General features: G+C 34.7%; 2 protein-coding genes across 2 annotated transcripts in view; both read right to left on the bottom strand.

Moving 5' to 3' along the window:
- Positions 1-5,353: 5,353 nt before the first annotated feature.
- Positions 5,354-18,895, bottom strand: part of LOC145330701 (26S proteasome non-ATPase regulatory subunit 8-like) — a 142,564-nt gene continuing 129,022 nt past the window's right edge. The window contains exons 2-8 of the mRNA XM_080175369.1: positions 9,912-10,005; positions 9,406-9,489; positions 8,889-9,009; positions 8,486-8,627; positions 7,866-7,988; positions 5,984-6,131; positions 5,354-5,655 (exon numbers count right to left, since the gene is read on the bottom strand). Coding sequence (XP_080031495.1) covers positions 5,563-5,655; positions 5,984-6,131; positions 7,866-7,988; positions 8,486-8,627; positions 8,889-9,009; positions 9,406-9,489; positions 9,912-9,995 — 795 coding nt within the window. The 5' untranslated portion in view covers positions 9,996-10,005 and the 3' untranslated portion in view covers positions 5,354-5,562. The remainder of the gene's footprint in view (positions 5,656-5,983; positions 6,132-7,865; positions 7,989-8,485; positions 8,628-8,888; positions 9,010-9,405; positions 9,490-9,911; positions 10,006-18,895) is intronic.
- Rpn1 (regulatory particle non-ATPase 1) overlaps positions 10,007-18,895 on the bottom strand; it is a 137,920-nt gene continuing 129,031 nt past the window's right edge. Inside the window, exons 2-10 of the mRNA XM_080175274.1 lie at positions 18,738-18,822; positions 18,208-18,312; positions 14,757-14,923; positions 14,282-14,359; positions 13,951-14,053; positions 13,558-13,682; positions 13,249-13,383; positions 11,538-12,392; positions 10,007-11,256 (exon numbers count right to left, since the gene is read on the bottom strand). Coding sequence (XP_080031400.1) covers positions 10,165-11,256; positions 11,538-12,392; positions 13,249-13,383; positions 13,558-13,682; positions 13,951-14,053; positions 14,282-14,359; positions 14,757-14,923; positions 18,208-18,312; positions 18,738-18,810 — 2,733 coding nt within the window. The 5' untranslated portion in view covers positions 18,811-18,822 and the 3' untranslated portion in view covers positions 10,007-10,164. The remainder of the gene's footprint in view (positions 11,257-11,537; positions 12,393-13,248; positions 13,384-13,557; positions 13,683-13,950; positions 14,054-14,281; positions 14,360-14,756; positions 14,924-18,207; positions 18,313-18,737; positions 18,823-18,895) is intronic.

Genomic DNA, 18,895 nt, shown 5'->3' on the forward strand with positions numbered 1-18,895 from the left:
TATTTTTTTTTTAACAATTAACAGTTAGAAACATTTATTGTGCACTGTATTTAATGCGAGGATTGGAAAATGAGAGCATAAATATAGATTACAAAGTAATAGTATATGGAATTTTTAAATAACCTTTAGATCTAGGCATCAGCACATAAGCCCTTCTATTATATCTGTTAATACAAAAAAGCGCACATAAATAAATGTTAAAATAATAATGTCATATGTAGTGATGTTAATTTGTGTTACTGCCTAACCTATGAATGGAATATTTTATATGGAAAAATATATAAATTATTGTCAAAATTTAGATGTAATAAATATTTATGTTGTTCATGTATCTTGTTTTTATTTCGCAAAGGGTTTTCTATAGATATTAGGATGCTTAGTTACATAAAGGGGGTCATTTTGTAAAATTGAGTGTTACCGTTTTGTCAAATGCGCTTATTAAGTCAAATTGTTCCGATATTACCAACTGTATATTAGATTGGCCCAGAATAAGGCCTAATTCATATTACGATGTGCGGGCGTGATTTAATCATAATACATCATTTATAAAATAACTTTCATTAAAAGAAATTTAAAAAAAAATATAATTCTATTACAGGAAATGCATTTTACTATTAAGATTTTGTTTTTCTAATTTCCATGAACAACGACGACTTTTTTTTATAATTTAATGCTTTTTCGCATGCGTACGAGTCGTACAATTGTAAACAAACAGACAAATTAAAGTAAATAAATACAACAATATTTTGTTTTCATTAAAATTTCTTTCTTAAACCCTAGCATTTTTTAATATAAAACTTAGAAATATGTGATACTATTGATACAGCCTTATGTATTAAATAACCTATAAGATAATATTCTTTTAAAAAGCAAAACTTTTCTATAATTACGGTCTGTATGTCCGTCCGTGCATAACGGATATCTTTATCATTAATTTATACCTTTTATAATTTTCTGTTTAATTTTAAATTTCCTATAATATAACAGTTCAATTTAGAAACAGTATATAACAACTCTATAATCGTTACTACAAAGTCCGTACTTATACACATTTAAAACAAACTCATTTTCAAATGAAGTTATATTCCAACTTATACTTTCTATGATAGTAATTTATTGCATCATTTTATAAACAGTTTTTCGCCGATATTAAAATGAAAAATTATAAGATTACAACTAGTTTTGTTAGTCCTGATAGTCTAACAAAACTGGTATTAATTGTATGTTTTTTTTTTACTTTAATATTCTTGGAAAATTGTCTGTAATACGCTGCTATACATGATCTTTCAGAAGGGATGAAAACTGGTACTAATCCAGCGGACATTAATCGGTTTTGACTCCTTATTTGAAAAATTATTTATCACATTGTATTATAGACACTGAGCTTTTATACGTGATTTTTCAATATGGCTTAGAAACATTTCTAATCCAGTGGAAATTAATCGGTTTCTGAGCCATATTGGAAAACACTTTCTAACACTGTCTTTTTATATCCAAAATTTCCTTGCTTGCTATTTCTCCGCCTGCATTTTAGAATTTGTATTTAATAATTTATGTGTTAATGTTATTTTTAAAGATAATAATGAACAAGACAAGAAACCAGTGGGCAAAACAAGGGCTCGGCCTTTGTCATAGTGAATCTTTGCCAAAAAACCAATTACCCCTTGTTTTGAATAGATATCTCTTTATAATGGAATGCAAAAAAAATAGCACAAAATGTAAAAGATATTAAAAACCAGATGATCTAGTTGGTTGTACATCTATAACTAAATCAACTTCGCTGACATGTGGATCAGGTGACAGTTGTAACAAAAATGAAATGTGTTTGGTGGCAGAAATTCTAACAATATGGAAAATAGCTGGGCTCCCACATATGACACCTCAGACAATAAAAAAAAAAGATTTTAAAAGTTATAAGTGACTATACTTTGTATGAAAAAAGGACACGATCATTAAGTGTAGGTGATGTCACACTGGAACTAAAAAAAGAAAAGTATGTTGAAACTTTAAATGGACTGTTTGAAATTGGAATCTTAAACCTAGAACGATTGATTTGTTGTAAAAGCAGGTAAATATTGTGCAAAAATATTTTAGGTGTTAGGGAGGGGGGGGGGGGGGATTTCTTATTACCAAGGACAAGTATTCTGATAAACGTAAATTTTAATTTCTAATTTTGCATTTTAAAAAATAATTTGTTTCAACAAAATATCTTTCTTGGTTTGTTTATTATGAAACTTGTCAATCCTTAAATAAAAGTAATAGGATGTTTGTCTATCTGTACCGAATTATATCGCTAACCACGTATATAGTAATATAGTTCTCCTTAACAATGTAGCTTCTCAAAGAAAGGTTTATATTGTTTTTGGGTGAAAGTACCACCAACCTCCTAAGAAAATCGCCCACAGAAAAAAATTAACATCCCCCTCTCCCACTTTTTTCTCAACAAAACTTAAAACCTCAATTGACATAGCCACTAGTGTTCTATTAACACATCTATCACGTACATCAAGGAGTTACTTATTACACTTTTATTATTTCAGGAGCACAAAGGAAATACAGCTCGACTTAGATTTTTTGAAAGATCAAAGATGCCCAAGAACTGTAAATGACTATTGAATTAGGCAGAAAGAAATATTAAACTAATTCAGGCAGGAATATAAGTAACATTATAACAAATATGAAAGTAAGAACAATTGGACCTTTTATTTATGTTTTTGTACCAAATGAGTCACAATTTTTTTTGCTAAAGGAAATATCTTTCTTCGGTTACTAAATATCTTATATTCCCTTTTTTAGGATTACATTGATTGTACAAAAAATGAAGAAAATCGGCAGTGTTATATAATATCTGCCAAAAAACATAGAAAACTTTTGTCGAATTTAATGACTAAGGATAGAATTTTTTACCTTTTTTATTCTAGCAATGCAAAAAGCGTGGACAATATTTTTAAGAACTTTCATTGGCATAGAAAAATCTCATTAAAATTAGGTATTATTATTGATTTCAATGGCTTTAACCAACAGTTTACTTACAGAACATAACATATTTTATCCTTAGTCGGAATTCACACATAAAAATTGAAAATTTACCTAGTTTTTGTTTGTTACCAGTGATTTATTTATTTGTTTATGTCTTAAACATTACTTAATTTAATTTTTCAATATTTTTTTTTATGCTCATTTAAAAATAAAAACTTTTGTTTCTTAAGTTTTAGTTTTTTTTCACTAGTTGCTTTGCCATTGTAAATATAAAGCAGTATTTGTTTGTCTGATTTAAATGATCCCTGAATCAATATAAATTCGGTTGTGCTTTTCATTGAATCATTATATAAATCTTTGGTAGTTTTCAGCTTTATTTGACACCCAACCCTCATTGATTTAAAGCTCCAATAAGCTAAGGTATTTAATATCTAAAAACAAGAACTATTCAGTATTCATGCATTTCAGAGAGGCATTGTATTTGTCCTATGCATAATACAGACATGAGAAAAGTAAAATAAGGGTTACTGGTGGATTTTTAATTCTAAACTTATTTTATGTGATTAAATTAGTATTTTTAAAATTAAAATCACGAAACCTTATGTTTATTATGATAGTGAAAATGGAAATCAGTCTAACGAAATCAGTTTTCATCGTAGAAACAAAATTTTTAGCTTAGAATGCCTGTATAGGCAGTGGTTACAAAGTTCGAAGAACCGCACATTGAATTAGGCATAAATAAAAAAGTAGCCTGATTTTGGGCCAGACTACTGTATATACAGGGTGGGGCAAATACGACCGGACAAATTATATTTTTTAATCAAGTAAACATAAAATCGCCAATTTTAAAGATTTTATTAAATTTCAAAAACTGGGAAGCAAATTGGGTATAAGAATATTAGATTATTCAATAAAATTGCCGTCAGCCCTCTTTTGGTATGGGCATGTCCATTGGTGTATGCTTCAAAGTAGCCCCAGGCCCAATAGTACATTAGATTAAGATAGGGGCTGCTGGGAGGACACATCTCCTTCGGGACGTGAGTAACCGCAGGATCCAAATTCACCCATCTTTTAAGCTTTCCTTCGAAACGGCGGCCCTCATTTGGGCCACAATTGAGCTATACAACGTACTATACCTTTTTGGAAATGACATGAAGATTTAGCAAGGGTTATCAATGCAACCCATAGTCTAAAACGAGTTCCACATGGGCCCATGAAGTCAAGAACCGAGAACTATTCAAGATTTTAGACGTTTTGGACATGTCAAAATCTGCCACGTTTCACTTTGCCGGAGTACTACGGCCAAGCCAGCTGGGATAGAGAGCTCTATTCTTTTCTAGTGTCTTACTTATGTATCTAAGAGTAACTCCAGCAAGTTTTTTAAGTCTAACTTATCCACAGATGGACTGAGATCAGATTTAGTAGGCCATAGTCGAGAATCCAGGGTATTAAATAGGCGCACTCGGAATCCGCCTTGTTGAACATATGCGTGGCCAGCTCGGAGTACATGTCCTCCATCGTTCAAAGATTTTTATGGGCAAAAAGTTTATTGCCTAAGCTTTTTATAGTGGGGTCAAATGTCCTGATTGGTTAAGTAGTTTTGGAGCTATGGTCGTTTGAAAAATGTCCGGTCTTATTTGCCCCACCCTGTATATATAATGGTTAAAATTATGAACAGTTTGACTTAAAATGCGCATTTGACAAAACGGTAAGACACAACTTTACGGAAAAAAACGCGAACAACTGACCCCCTTTGTTTACTATGCTATTAAACACTTTATAATAGGTTTAAAGTAACATATTTCTATTAAGGCTCGTATTAAGAATTAACACTAATCATGGAAGAAAACAAGAGTTGAATAGTTTTATAATTATCTAATATTAGAACATTCATAATTAATTGGACTAAATTACTTATTACGTCTGTCCTATCATCCTTCATCGTAAACTTATAGGATGTTTGTTTATTGTCCGCTTAGATCTCGTAAACTACGGGACCGATCATTCTATAATTTTTGGCGACTATCTGTATACGGTATGTTTTAGGTTTTTTAACCCCTCTTCATATATGGTTTCTTGGAAAAATATCACAAGCAAAAACTCATTACTTTTTTTTTACAAATATTAGTTATTTATCGCATATCGTATTTAGACAATTTTTCGCGTTACGATACGACACATGAATTTTCAGTTTGGCTGAGAACCGGTTCTAATCCAGCGCATATCATTTGTTTTCGAAGCCATACTGGCTGTTTATTTTGTACGAGTTGTTCGCTCCAAATTCACCAAAGGACTTAATAAGATTTTTTTGTTTGAGTAATAATATATCGACTTCATGCATTTTTATTCAAAGGGGATAATAATAAAATAAATATTCTAATTGACATGAATTTATTTTCTAAATAGGTACTTGAAGAAATCACAAAAAATAGTTAAGAGTAATTCAAATTTTACACTTCTTTTACAAATAATTAAATTAAATAAATGTAGTGAAACAAAATTGCTTCTAAGTTGGTAAGAAACATAATAGCAAAATACTTCACTACAATATACAAATACATATAGGACTTTATGTTTGTTAAATTAGACAATTTGTTCCATTTCTCTTGCATATGAGATGGCCATCTTGGCCAGCTGTAAGCTTGGCACAGTGTGATCCTCTTTGTCTGTCTCAACCTAAAGAAATGATTTTACTAGAAAACATGAAAATGATCTCATGCCCTGTTGAAAATGTACAAGTTTCTGCCTTTTGTAACTAATATTAAGATGAAGTTGGGGGGGGAGGGAAAGATACATTATAAAATATTTCAACAAAGGTCCACTTGATAAAGAAAATATAAACTAAATGAAAAAGCGGAAATAGGTCTACTTTTACTAACCCAAACACCATATTATAATTTGGGATTCAAATTCTTGCATAATTTTCTACACTGTCATAACCGCTCATAAAACATCCAATGAAAATGATACATTACATAGTTGAAAATGTAAATAAATGGTTTACCTGCCAATAGAGGCGTCCATTGTTAACGGTCCAATTTCTCTCTTTGCAATACTGATCCATCTGGTTGGCGGGAAGGCTCAGCATGCGCGCGGCATCAACGCATCCAATTTCGGGGTAAGATTTCTCTAGACAACTGGCAATTTCATCCCTAAAGAAGACATAAGTTTTAGCGATGTTTTTATTTCTTATTACCCCAACCAAAATACAAATTAACCATAAAATATTTTTTTTAATTTACTGGCTGATATGCAAAATTACTAAATCTAATATCTATATTGTATAATAGTTATTTCTCGCATCGTATTATAAACGGCTTTCCGTGGATATCGAATGTACTAAAAAAACTAGTTTTAATCTTTTGATTGTACATTTTTATATTCGTAGAAAGCTGGATATAATACGATGCTAGACATAGTTTTTTCGTATGGATGAGAACCGGTTCCTATCCACCGGATTCGAATGAATACGAGAAATAAATATCTTTGTGCACTTGAACAGGGGCGTCCAAGCTTTTTTTTGGGGGGGGGGTAAAAAAATTTAGGGGGGGGGGGGTAATTCGTGTTTGGGGGGGGTAAAATGGCGCGCGAAGCGCGCCGAAATTTTTTTTTACCCCCCCTAAAGTCTGTTGGGGGGGGGTAAATACTCCCCCCAAATCTGTTGGGGGGGGGGTAATTACCCCCCCCAAACTAATTTACCCCGGGGGTAAAATTTTGGGGGGGGGGTAATTTAATTATGTAAAAAAAGCACCTACCTAATCTATTAAGTTAATAAGTACTATCTTATAACATAAAGTAGTAAGTAAGGTTTATTTGACTATAGCTTCAGATTTCATTACTTTTAATACTGAGTTCTCCTTTTTAGGAAAGCTTCACATAGATCCCATGATGGTTCCACACTATTATAGGTCAATCCTTTGAGTGGTTTTAGGCTATTTTTCTCCTCCCTTTTTACCCTTTAGAAAACACGAGTTCTTAGATGCTAAGGGCGCCACTACTATTCAAATATATAGTAGTATCTCATTCTTTAGAACATAAAAATACAATAATTAACTCACTAACCAATGAACCAATATGATTTTACTTTAAAGTGAAGCGTCTTATAGGTCCTGGTAAGTTTTATAACTAGTTTTGAGACACCCTGACATCCTCCCAAAAGAAATCGCCTATAGAAATTCTTTTTCATTATTTAATGAAATATTTAATTTAGTTAGGTATCTATTTTATGGAATCTTCAGTGCTTTACAATTACATCATAGATCCCCGGGATGGTTTTAGCCCTTATAAAGGCCCAAGCAAATAAAACATGATCAAACTATTAAATTTTTTGTTATCATGGTTAAGAACTGTTTTACCTGGTTGGACAGTAAAATTTTTTTTTTAAGAACATTCAATTTGGGGGGGGTAAATACCCCCCCCCAAAATTTTTTTTTAAAGAACATTTATTTTGGGGGGGGTAATTACCCCCACCAAAATGGTTTGAGGGGGGTAAATACCCCCCCCAAAATCGTTGGGGGTGCCTACGGCACCCCCAAGGTAGGGGTAATTTTTTTTTGGGGGGGGTATTGTTCACAAATCGTTTGGGGGTGCCAAATGGCCCATTACCCCCCCCCCTTGGACGCCTATGCACTTGAATAAGGGGGGGGGGGGAAGTTTTGAGCTCCGGAACCTGGAGGCCTATCCAAAAAATCTTAAAACTTGGGAAAATTCATCATATAAGAATGATTTTATCCCTAATAACCTATACTCTCAGTCCAAAGATAAAGCCTATACTCCCTGTTTACGCAAATGTGTCAAGACTTCCCCCCCCCCCCCCCCTTAATATTATCAACCATTGGATTTTAAACCTAATTATACAATAAACAATCAGTTGTTTGTTTATTTACCTGACTGTGTTCAGAAGGATATCAATGAAGTATTTGAAAGATTCAGCTGGAACATTTCCCTTGGCGTGCAAGATCTTGTTATAACTGCCCTCCATAATATACTGTTCCAGGGATACAGGGTGTCTAAAAACAAAATTGTGTAAATTTTAAAGCAAAGCTTATTTTTTAAATTAGGTTCTGTTTATCCGTACGTTCGTCCGAGTTAGCTCTTTCCATCTAATTTTAGAAACAATGATCCCTAGGAAAATAAGGAACAATAGTTTAAGTCCAAAATGTAAGTAAAAACGTAAAAACAGTGTAAAAACCGTTGACTTCAAAGCTTCGCTTTTATGGTTGTTGTCATCCTTGCTATTACTTCTTTAAGGATAGGCCCGTCCATCCATCCGTAACTGATAGATCCTTTTTTTTAAAATGGTGATTTCAACAAAAAATAGCGAAGCGTTTCTAAAACCAAGCCTACTTAAAAAGACTATATAAAACATCATGTTTTTTAAGCTATAAAGATTTTTCTTCTTCTTAATTTAAAAACATATTTTTTTTATCAATAGTTAATGCGTAAAAATACTTATCGTTACAAGTAGAAACCTTATACATAATATAATTTAATTGAATATTGCTACCTGATATAAACATTAGTTTGTATTTGTTCAAGTGGAATTCTTTCTAATTCTGTATGGAATTCAGCAACTCGATTTTGTGACAGGAGACACAGAAGGTTCAGACCCAATAACTGCCATTTGAATGCAGATTCAGGTAGCTTGTCTAAAAATTTATATTTATTCAGTTCAATGTCTGTTATTAATTGCTAAATCTTTTTTGTGCCTAAGCTTCTAATCGTAACAAAAAAAACTTTAGACTTCAGAGTTCTTCAGACCGTCAAAAAATTAAGTCTAGATTCTACTTGTTTATAGATCTAATGTTACTCCTATTTATATATACTGTACATGCATAATCATAATAGTAAGACTATAGTTGAGACATGTATCTACATCTAGTGTATCCTATCTATCTATGTATATATACCTGCATAATCATAATAGTAAGACTGTAGTTGAGCCATGTATCTCTGGAAAGCTTGGGTATCCTGCCTGGCCACAGAATACTGTGCTCCAATTTCCAGAGTGTCACGTGAAACATTCAGCTCCTATAAGATAAAAAATTATTGAATATCTGAGGTCTGATAGAAATGACATCCAATTACTAACAGTAACGATAGAACGAATAAAAATTGTGCTTTCAGTCCCCAAAATCAGATGAAAATCGGCTAAGATATGCAAAAAATTACACTCAAGCTCATTGCTTTGAAATCCATTGATCATAAAGATATCGAGAAAGTATACAAAATTTAATATGCCATGGTTCCCTTTCGCGTCTGCAACTACCAAAGTGTATTTCTTGCTTTTCATTTCAACCTTTGATATGTATGATATGTATAATAGCACGCACATTCATTCGTCTGATCTTGATATTGCTGCACTCCCTGTGACTAAATTGTCAGTTTTTTTTACTACTTATTAATAAAATCAAAATAGATGACAACCTGAATGGTTGAGTCTTCTCCCCTAGTTGGTAGGAAAGAGAGTTGGGTCAAGCTTAACTTCAGCTTTTCCAAATATGTTCCAACCTAAAAAAAAATAAAATAAATTAATAAGTTATAGAGGGATATTTCAACTGATAGAAAACTTTTAGGTACACAAGTCAAAATCATTTTTTGATTTTTTCAAGGACGAAAGAAACATAGGGCTTTTTACACTAGTCCCCAAAGTTTTATAATAACGTTAGCTTAACAACTATCGGGACTTTTATTGATTTTTTTGATTGCTTGATTAAATAAATTGAGTATCCAAGAAACGTTTCAACCACTAATTTTGTCCACAGAAGAGTTAATTTTGTGTTTATATCAACTTATTGGCCATTGTCTTATCCCTTTAGATCACTGGATTTAGAATTTTTTTTTGGCGAATCATCATTTATCTGTTATTTGATAATATAAAATCAAACATGTTCAAATGTTTTTTAGAATAATAAATGAAATTATAATCTAACCTTATCTAAATTTCTACCAGTTCCTTTGCCCCATTCTTTGGAAAGATCCTGATACAAAGCAACAACTGCCTTTAATTCAGCCATTTTATAATATATCTACAACATGAATTTTAGTTAAATAAGTTATTGTGACTTAGCACATCACATTCACAAAGATTAATCAAATGAAAATTCTTTCATCCGCATTCAACACATAAAAGCTTATCACAATTGCAATGTTTTAAATAAAAATAATAATAGTAGAACTGAATACTTAATAATCTGGATTTTTCTTTAATATAACGAATCCCTCCATGATGGTTGTAACAGGTAAATATTCCTCAGTGGCCAACTCGGCCCTCTCACCAAAAGCAAGGAGGACAGGTGTGGTGTGTGTCTGGAAGCCAGTGATTGTCTTGGGCTTACCCGCTTGGCCAACAACATCAACAGCTTGACCAACACGAACTGATACAGGCAGAGGTCGTAGCTCCTCGTCAAATGTGACTAACATTCTAGGCTGCATAGCTGTTGATAATCCGTACAGCAAATAGTGAGATTTGCCCAGGATTGTGGTCTTGACATCCAACATAGCCACCAACACAGACATAAGTCCAGCCATGGCAACAGGAGACATCAAGGTTCTGTCAGAATGGAAGGGGTTCAGGGTAAGGGTACCCTTGCCTAAATGAACCAAACCTTGTGCAATTCTTACCATAAATAAGTTATTCTGGTCCTTGGCATGGTATTGAGCCAATTGTCTGAGGGTAGCAGCCAGTCGGGCATTGTTTGTACCAGCTCCAATCATTCCAAGTCCGAAAATAGCATTCTGGGCAACTTCAGCATCAGAATCGTGAGAGAATTTGCTGAGAGTGTCAAGAAGATTAAGTCTGGGATTACTTACAGATGTAAGAGCAAGAGCCAGAGGAACTGCGCGCCTAATTACAGGTTCACAATAGCGCATCAGATGTCCCAGAGTACGGTACATCATCTCACTACCAATATCCTCACCCATGGCAATTAAGCCGAGACCAAGGACAGCAATGGCTTGTTGGCCAGACAGGTCAAGATTAACCTCCTCCTTAGATTCATCTTCACCCTTCTTGTCCTTTTCTTTGTCATCTTTCTTTTTGTCCTTCTTTTCTGGCTCTTTCTCGGCTTCATAATGTTCAGAGCAAATATGCAAGAGTTGTTGAATTTTTAGAACATTTCCAGTTCCGGCATAGGCACAGATTTCCACTAACGTGGTGGCTGTCTGTCTGAACGGCTCTGGTATGACCTCGAGTGCGGCAATGGTGGCCTCAGCCGCGTCCTGTTTGCCAAGGAAGCAAAGACCGATGCCCAAAGGAAGGTATTTAGCGAAACAATCCTGAAAGACAAAGGCAAATTAGATAACATTGTTAAAAATTGAAAAAAATCACCTCCGTTTATAGTTGGGTGTAATTTTAAAAGATAAAAATAAAGTGAGTACGTAAAAAAAAAAAACTACATTATCCTGTTATTAGAGATTTGGTACAAGCGTGACCGAATTTTGTTCAGCCCTTGCTCGCCAAACTAAACAATTTAAAGTCACCATTTGCAAATTAATCCCAACTAAAAACATTAGTGTGAAGTGAATAAAATTCAAAATAGGTTGACTTATAAACATACCTTGAAATCAGTGGCGGATTTCTCCATCAATGTTTGTAGAATAGTAGAAGTCACTTCCCCATTGCAGGATCCAACAGCAATCATACCAACCGCCAGAGCTGTCACACCAACAACCTCCATATTAGACTTGGCATCGGCAAACACAGGCAACAACAACTGAATAACATCTGTTCTGTTAGATCCTGCATATGCCAGACCAAGACCGAAAATGGCACCCAATCTCATAACATTACTATTATGAAGCACGTAATCAGAGAGCAAGGCAAGGGCAGGGTCACATTCATTTCTGACACCAGTGTTGACTATACCACAGGCAAGCAGTGCTCCGGACTTTATCCAATCTTCCTTGCTGTACAGATATTTGTCAATCTGGGTGAGACCTCCGTCAACGTCCCACAAAAGAATAAGTCCAATGCTAGCAGTTGCGGATAACATACCATGCTCCTTATTCTTATACAACCATTTGTTTCCATCCTCCATCAGAAGCTTATCTTTGCCAAAACCAGTGTTAATAAAACCATTGACAAAACTTGACGCTAAATTTTGGCGGGCAGAATCAACAGAGCTTCCATAAGATCTAACATTATCAAGATGAGATTTATAGACATCATCTGGAGTTTTAGCCTCCATGATATCCAACTCTCTGGCCAAGTTCAAGAAGTGATTATTCAGCTGGACGTTGGACATAATGTCGTTCAGATCATCATAGTCGTCAGTCTCCTCGGGAAGTTCAAGATAGAACTGTTGACGACCCAACATGAAGGCCAGCTGGCGTCTAATGGTAGTATCGGTGCAGTTGTTAAATATTTCTTCAACTTTCTCGCGGTCGTTCAATTGCAAGGCCAATCGCATTGCCTAAACATAATTAAAAAAAGGAATTACTATTAAAAATGCTAACCAATAGACTTAAAACTGAGATTTGTCTAAGCTAGTTTTAATGTACAAAAAAGACTTATGTGAATATTCAATCTAAAAACTTACACTTGTAAGAAGATAGGCGTTTTTAACAATGTTTAAATTCTCTAAGGTAATTTGTATGATCACATTGAATATTGTCACCAAGATAAAATGCCTACCTAGGTATAATTTAAAAAGAACGACTAAAAGAGGACTATCCACGAACAAGAGCAAGTGATTCTAAGCATCTTCCAGCATTGACCCATAGTATTTTTTTAGTAAATATACTAGGTTTTGTTTAATATTTGCTTTATCAACTAAAAAGTTAGGTTTCACCTTGGTTTTATATGAAAAAACTTTGAAATGTTAAGCATTGTTTGGTGCAATATCATCGAATGTTTTGATGAGTTCAAACTGTTGTTTAAAAGCTTTGACACAAAAGTATATCATTGTGATTAAAAATGTATATTTAGAAAAAGGGTTGGTAACTTGTAAACAGTTTAATTAATGTACTTTTGCAATTTACAACATTTGATGCTTTTCTGCAGTGTTATTTTATTTTGTCCTTTGAACTCAACAAAGCATTTGATGATATTGCTTTAAAAATTGATTTACATTTTAAAGTTTTTTCATATAAAGCCATGGTGAAACCTAACTTTTAAGTCGATAAAGCAAATATTAAACATAAACCTATTATATTCACTAAAAAAATACTATGGGTCAATGCTGGAAGATGCTTAGAAGCACTTGCTCTGGTCCGTGGATAGTCCTCTTTCTTTTTCAAATCAAATATAATAAAAAACTAAAAGTAAACCTGTGGTAGCTGATTAAACTTCTTGAATATATCCAGAGCAGTACGCAGGAGGTTTGTATTCTCTGGATCTGGGACATAGGGGACACAACTGGTCAGGTATAAACATACACGAGGATATGCGGATTCATCAACATACTGTATTATAAAAATACTTCATATTTCAACCATTGTTTTTAATAAATTTTGATTCAGTTATAAAAACATGACACAACTCACTCCCCCACCCCCCCTTCTACTCTTAAAATTGAGTTTCGTAATTACAATCCCATTATCTCCTTTTGCACATGTTAAAAAATGAAGTATTTTTTCCTGAATGAGTTGATCCAGTTGTTCGACCTCCATGACAAGATCACATGCCTCAGCCTCTGCATGATGACTCATCTGAGAGGGAACAATAAACAAAGCAACCTTTACCAGCTCTTTGCGCTTGTCATCTAAAAATAGAAATAAATTGGGTTTGGATAAAAGGATGTTGTTGAACGGTTTTTTTTTCTCTTTAGATTATGCCTACAGAAATAAAGAACTTTTTGCTAAGGAAAATATAAGACGACTGACAATACATTTGTGAAAAAAAAGAAGAAAAAATGGCAGGATAAGAGAAACTTTACAAAAGTAGGTCCCTTAGAAAAAACACGAATGTGTCAACGCCTTATTAATAACATATATCCCTGAATCTATATGTGTATATTTATAAATAGGTACCTGCTTCCTCTGGAAGAGAGTTGTACTCAGTAACTACCTCTCCAGCTAAATGCCTCACATACTCATGTCCCCACATCTCTATGGACTCAGTACTAAGGTTACCCTAATATAAATACATTATACATTCTAATAAAATCTAAAGTTCCAGAGTTAACTAGTAAAATACTTTTCTCTTGTATAAGAAATACACCAAAAAGAGACAAAAAATTCCACTACCAAATAGAAAGAAAAAAAAATCCACTACCAAATAGAAAACAAAAAAAGTATAACAAATTTAATGCATTTGCAAACCATTCTTGTCAAATTATGATTTTATTTTGTTGATGTATACCTTTAATCTGTATTGAAGACATTCTCTTTCTTCAGACATAGTCATCGCCAGGCAGGAAACTACATCAGCACATTGAGTCTAAATAATGGGGGTTTTAGTCAAATCAGAACTTTGGGAGGCAAAAGTTCCAAAGCTTGAAAAACGTTTAAATCTACATATCTTACTAGCATCTACACCTCTGGGGGGGCAATTGAGGTGGGGGTGAGGATTGAAATGAAAAATTTTCACTGGTCTCAGTAAAATTATTCTGCAATACTATTTTCCGAAATAAAAAAAATAAAAACCAATAGATAACAAACTGAAGCATGACATCCTTCTACTTGGCAGATAATATTGCAATAAAATTGCTAGTTTGAATAAAAAAGATTAAATAGGTAAATATTATTCAAACAAAAGTGAATTATTTTTCAGCTTTTCTTGTTTGTTCATAATATTAGCACGTTGTAATTGTTATGTATCATTTTTATTTTGTTACCTTAACTGACTCATCTGTAATCTTAGCATAAACCTCCTTCATTTTGTCATAGTGGGGGATCATAAACTTCAATGGTTTAGGTACAGATGTCATGGAAGTAGTCGAAGCTCTGATCAAGTCGGTCATTGAGGTCAAAGCCATTGAGTACAGTTTGGTATCTGGCTCGTCTGAAATAAGGGGGGGGGGGGGGTTTTAATGCAACCATCTCGTAATCAGTGATTAAATGGCACTTAGAATTCGAATTTTGATCTGAAATTTTGCATGAGTAATCCTTGGTAGGTCTATTTTCCCTAAATCGAACAAAAAGTTGGAAAAGTAACGGCTAACGGCTAGCAGCTCAGCCGTTTAGCCGTTTTTTGCCTATTTTCAGGGCAAATTCATCATTAATTACGTAGGAATCAACTTTTAAAAACATATTTTGGGTTTAATTCATGGTAAATGATAGAAATAACCAATTTTTAAATTTCTAGTACCAGCTGCTAAACGGCTAGAACCGGCTGAAAACGGCTGGGAGCTGCCAAGAGTATGAAGGGTAGATATGGGTTGTGACGTATCTAGGGGTAAGTTTTTATGGCTGCTGAGCTCAAAAATACTACCAAAAATAGTGGCGGCCCATCCATATGGCAGCTGGGTAACAGCTGCAGCTCAGCTGGGAGCAGCCAAGAGTAGAATGAGTAGATAGGGCTTGTGACGTGTCTAGGGGTAGGTTTTTAAGGATGCTGAGCTCAAAAATACTACCAAAAATAGTGGCGGCCCATCCATATGGCAGCTGGGTAACAGCTGCAGCTCCGCTGGGAGCGGCCAAGAGTAGAATGAGTAGATAGGGCTTGTGACGTGTCTAGGGGTAGGTTTTTATGGGTGCTAAGCTCAAAAATACTATCAAAAATAGTGGCGGCCCATCCATATGGCGGCTGGGTATCAGCTGCAGTACAGCTGGGAGCGGCCAAGAGTAGAAAGAATAGATAGGGATTTTGAGGTGTCTATGGGTAGGTTTTTATGGGTGCTAAGCTCAAAAAAAACTACCAAAAATAGTAACGGCCGGGTAACAGCTGCAGTTCAGCTGGGAGTGGCCAAAGGTAGAATGTATAGATAGGGCTTGTGATGTGTCTGGGTAGGTTTTTATGAATGCTGAGCTCAAATTACTACCAAAAATAGTGGTGGTCTATCCATATGGTTGCTGGGTAACAGGGGTATGTCTGGGCTCAAAAATACTATCAAAAATAGTGGCGGCCCATCCATAATCCTGATATTGCAGCTTGGTAACAGCTGCAGCTCAGCTGGGAGCAGCCAAGAATAAAATGAGTACATAGGGCTTGTGACGTGTCAAGGGGTAGGTTTTAATGGGTGCTCAAAAAAAAACTACCAAAAATAGTGGTGGCCCATCCATATGGTTGCTGGGTAACAGCTGCAGCTGTGCAGTAAACCGTTGTTTAAGACTCAGCTGTTAGCACTTTTTGGGACTATTAAAGGATAACCAAATATTGAATATTTCAGTATTGATTTAGTTGTTAAACAGCTGAAATTGGCTAAATACAGTTATCAACAAATAAAATTAAAGTTTAAGACATAGGTAGCTTGTGATGTGTGGGGTAAATTTTTATAGGTGTCAAGCATATTAATACTCCCCAAAAATAGTAAGGCCCATCCATATGCATCAGGGTAACGGCTGCTGCTCAGCTGTAGCTGTTACCCTGCGGCCATATGGATGGGCCTCACTATTATTGGTAGCATTTTTGAGCTCAACACCCCCATAAAAAGTTAAAAACCTACCCCTAGAAATGTCACATGCTATATCTACAACATATACTTTTGGCTGTTGATAACTGTTTTCAGACGTTATTGGTAGTTTTTAGTGAAATCTAGAAATTAAAAAAGTGTTAGTAATATGTCCATGAAATAAAGTTATAATGTTAATTAATAGAAGTTTAATTCTACTGAAATAATAGGTATATTTTTTGATATTCTTCACACGTCACAAGCCCTATGTAGTCATTTTACTCTTGGCTGCTCGCAGCTGTTACCACCAAGCTGCAATATGGATGGGCCGCCACTATTTTTTGTAGTATTTTTGAGCTCAGACCTACCCCTGTTACCCAGCAACCATATGGATGGACCACCACTATTTTTGGTAGTAATTTTGAGCTCAGCATCCATAAAAAACTACCCCTAGACACGTCACAAGCCCTATCTACTCATTCTACTCTTGGCCGCTCCTAGCTGAGTTGCAGCTGTTACCCAGCTGCCATATGGATGAGCCGCCACTATTTTTGGAAGTATTTTTGAGCTCAGCAGCCATAAAAACCTACATCTAGACACGTCACAAGCCCTATGTACTCATTTTACTCATATGGATGGGCCGCAACTATTTTAGGTAGCATTTTTGAGCTCAGCTGTTACCCAGCTGCCATATGGATGGGCCGCCACTATTTTTGGTATTATTTTTGAGCTCAGCATCCTTAAAAACCTACCCCTAGACACGTCACAAGCCCTATATACTCATTCTACTCTTGGCCGCTCCCAGCTGAGCTGCAGCTGTTACCCAGCTGCCATATGGATGAGCCGCCACTATTTTTGGTAGTATTTTTGAGCTCAGCAGCCATAAAAACCTACCCATAGACACGTCACAAGCCATATCTACCCTTCATACTCTTGGCAGCTCCCAGCCGTTTTCAGCCGGTTCTAGCCGTTTAGCAGCTGGTACTAGAAATTTAAAAAATGGTTATTGCTATCATTTACCATGAATTAAACCAAAAATAAGTTTTTAAAAGTTGATTCCTACGTAATTAATGATGAATTTGCCCTGAAAATAGGCAAAAAACGGCTAAACGGCTGAGCTGCCAGCCGCCAGCCGCTACTTTTCCAACTTTTTGTTCGATTTAGGGAAAATAGACCTACCAAGGATTATTCATGCAAAATTTCAGATCAAAATTCGAATTCTAAGTGCCATTTAATCACTGATTACGAGATGGTTGCATTAAAAACCCCCCCCTTTATAGATATGGCTAAATTATAGTTTGATTGCCACTACTAGAGTTTGTCTCAAAGGTAAAGACATACAAAGCTTTTCAGAGTGGATCAACCTAATAGGACCAACCATTTTGAGATCCATTGATCATAAAAGACTTTTAAACTTAAAATCATAAACTATATAGCAAGATTTTGAGGTCTGAAGCTTAGGATTTCAATAACTACTGAACTGATTAAGTTTCCTTTTTAGGGAAGCTTCACATAGGACCTAGGTTGGTTTTGGGCTATTTGCTTTTAGATTTAAGTGAAGGGATTGTTTTAGGTTATTTTTTACCCTCTTCTTACGATTTTAAATATACAGCCCCTAGCAGAGGCGTCCAAGCTTTTTTAATTGGGGAGGGGGGGGGGGGTAGGGTTAAAATTTAAAGGGGGGGGGGGGTAAAGGAGACAGAAAGATTTTACTTATTGGAATAATAAAACTAACCTAATCTAGTTACACAGAGTTCAAGCTCATCCTTGAGTTGTTTATCCTCTTCGCTTAAATCCTCCTCTTCTTCCTCTTTCTTTTTCTGGTCAGCCTTCTCCTTGTCTAAAACAAATTAACAATGAAAAATAACAACAATGATTGTGTCCATTGTAAGAAAGTTTTGATAATAAAAATGTATATGACCTGAAGTAGTGAATTTTTAAGTACTGTCTGTATTGTTTTATATACCAAAGTAATTGAAAAAGAGTTTGCTTTAATTTCTTAAGTTATTTTAAACTAAATGAATTAAAGTTAAAAATATGTGCTGCACTGAAATACCATTTTGAAATAACTAAGCCTCCCCCCACACTAAAAAAATATATCTTTTTACATTTCCAAACCAACACTAAAGAGTTGATACCCTACCCATAATCTACGCGCTATTGAACAGCTCCTAAGAGCTAAAAAAGATAATGATATATCATTGGTAAAGCAAAAAAAAAAAATCAAAACAAGGTCTAACAAGCAATAAAGGAACTAATCCTAACCTGTCTTTTCCTTATCCTTCTTCTCGTCCTTACTGACTGAGGCTGCAACGGCTTCTTCTGCCTTAGGAGCCATTTTTAATTGATTTCTGAAACAATATACATTTGCCGTAATTTTAATATCTTTGTGAATCAAATGATATTTGTTATGTAACAAAAAA

This window comes from Acartia tonsa, chromosome 1, assembly GCF_053477335.1.
Source record: "Acartia tonsa isolate MP-2025a chromosome 1, ASM5347733v1, whole genome shotgun sequence".
NCBI classification, from domain to species: Eukaryota; Metazoa; Arthropoda; class Copepoda; order Calanoida; family Acartiidae; genus Acartia; species Acartia tonsa.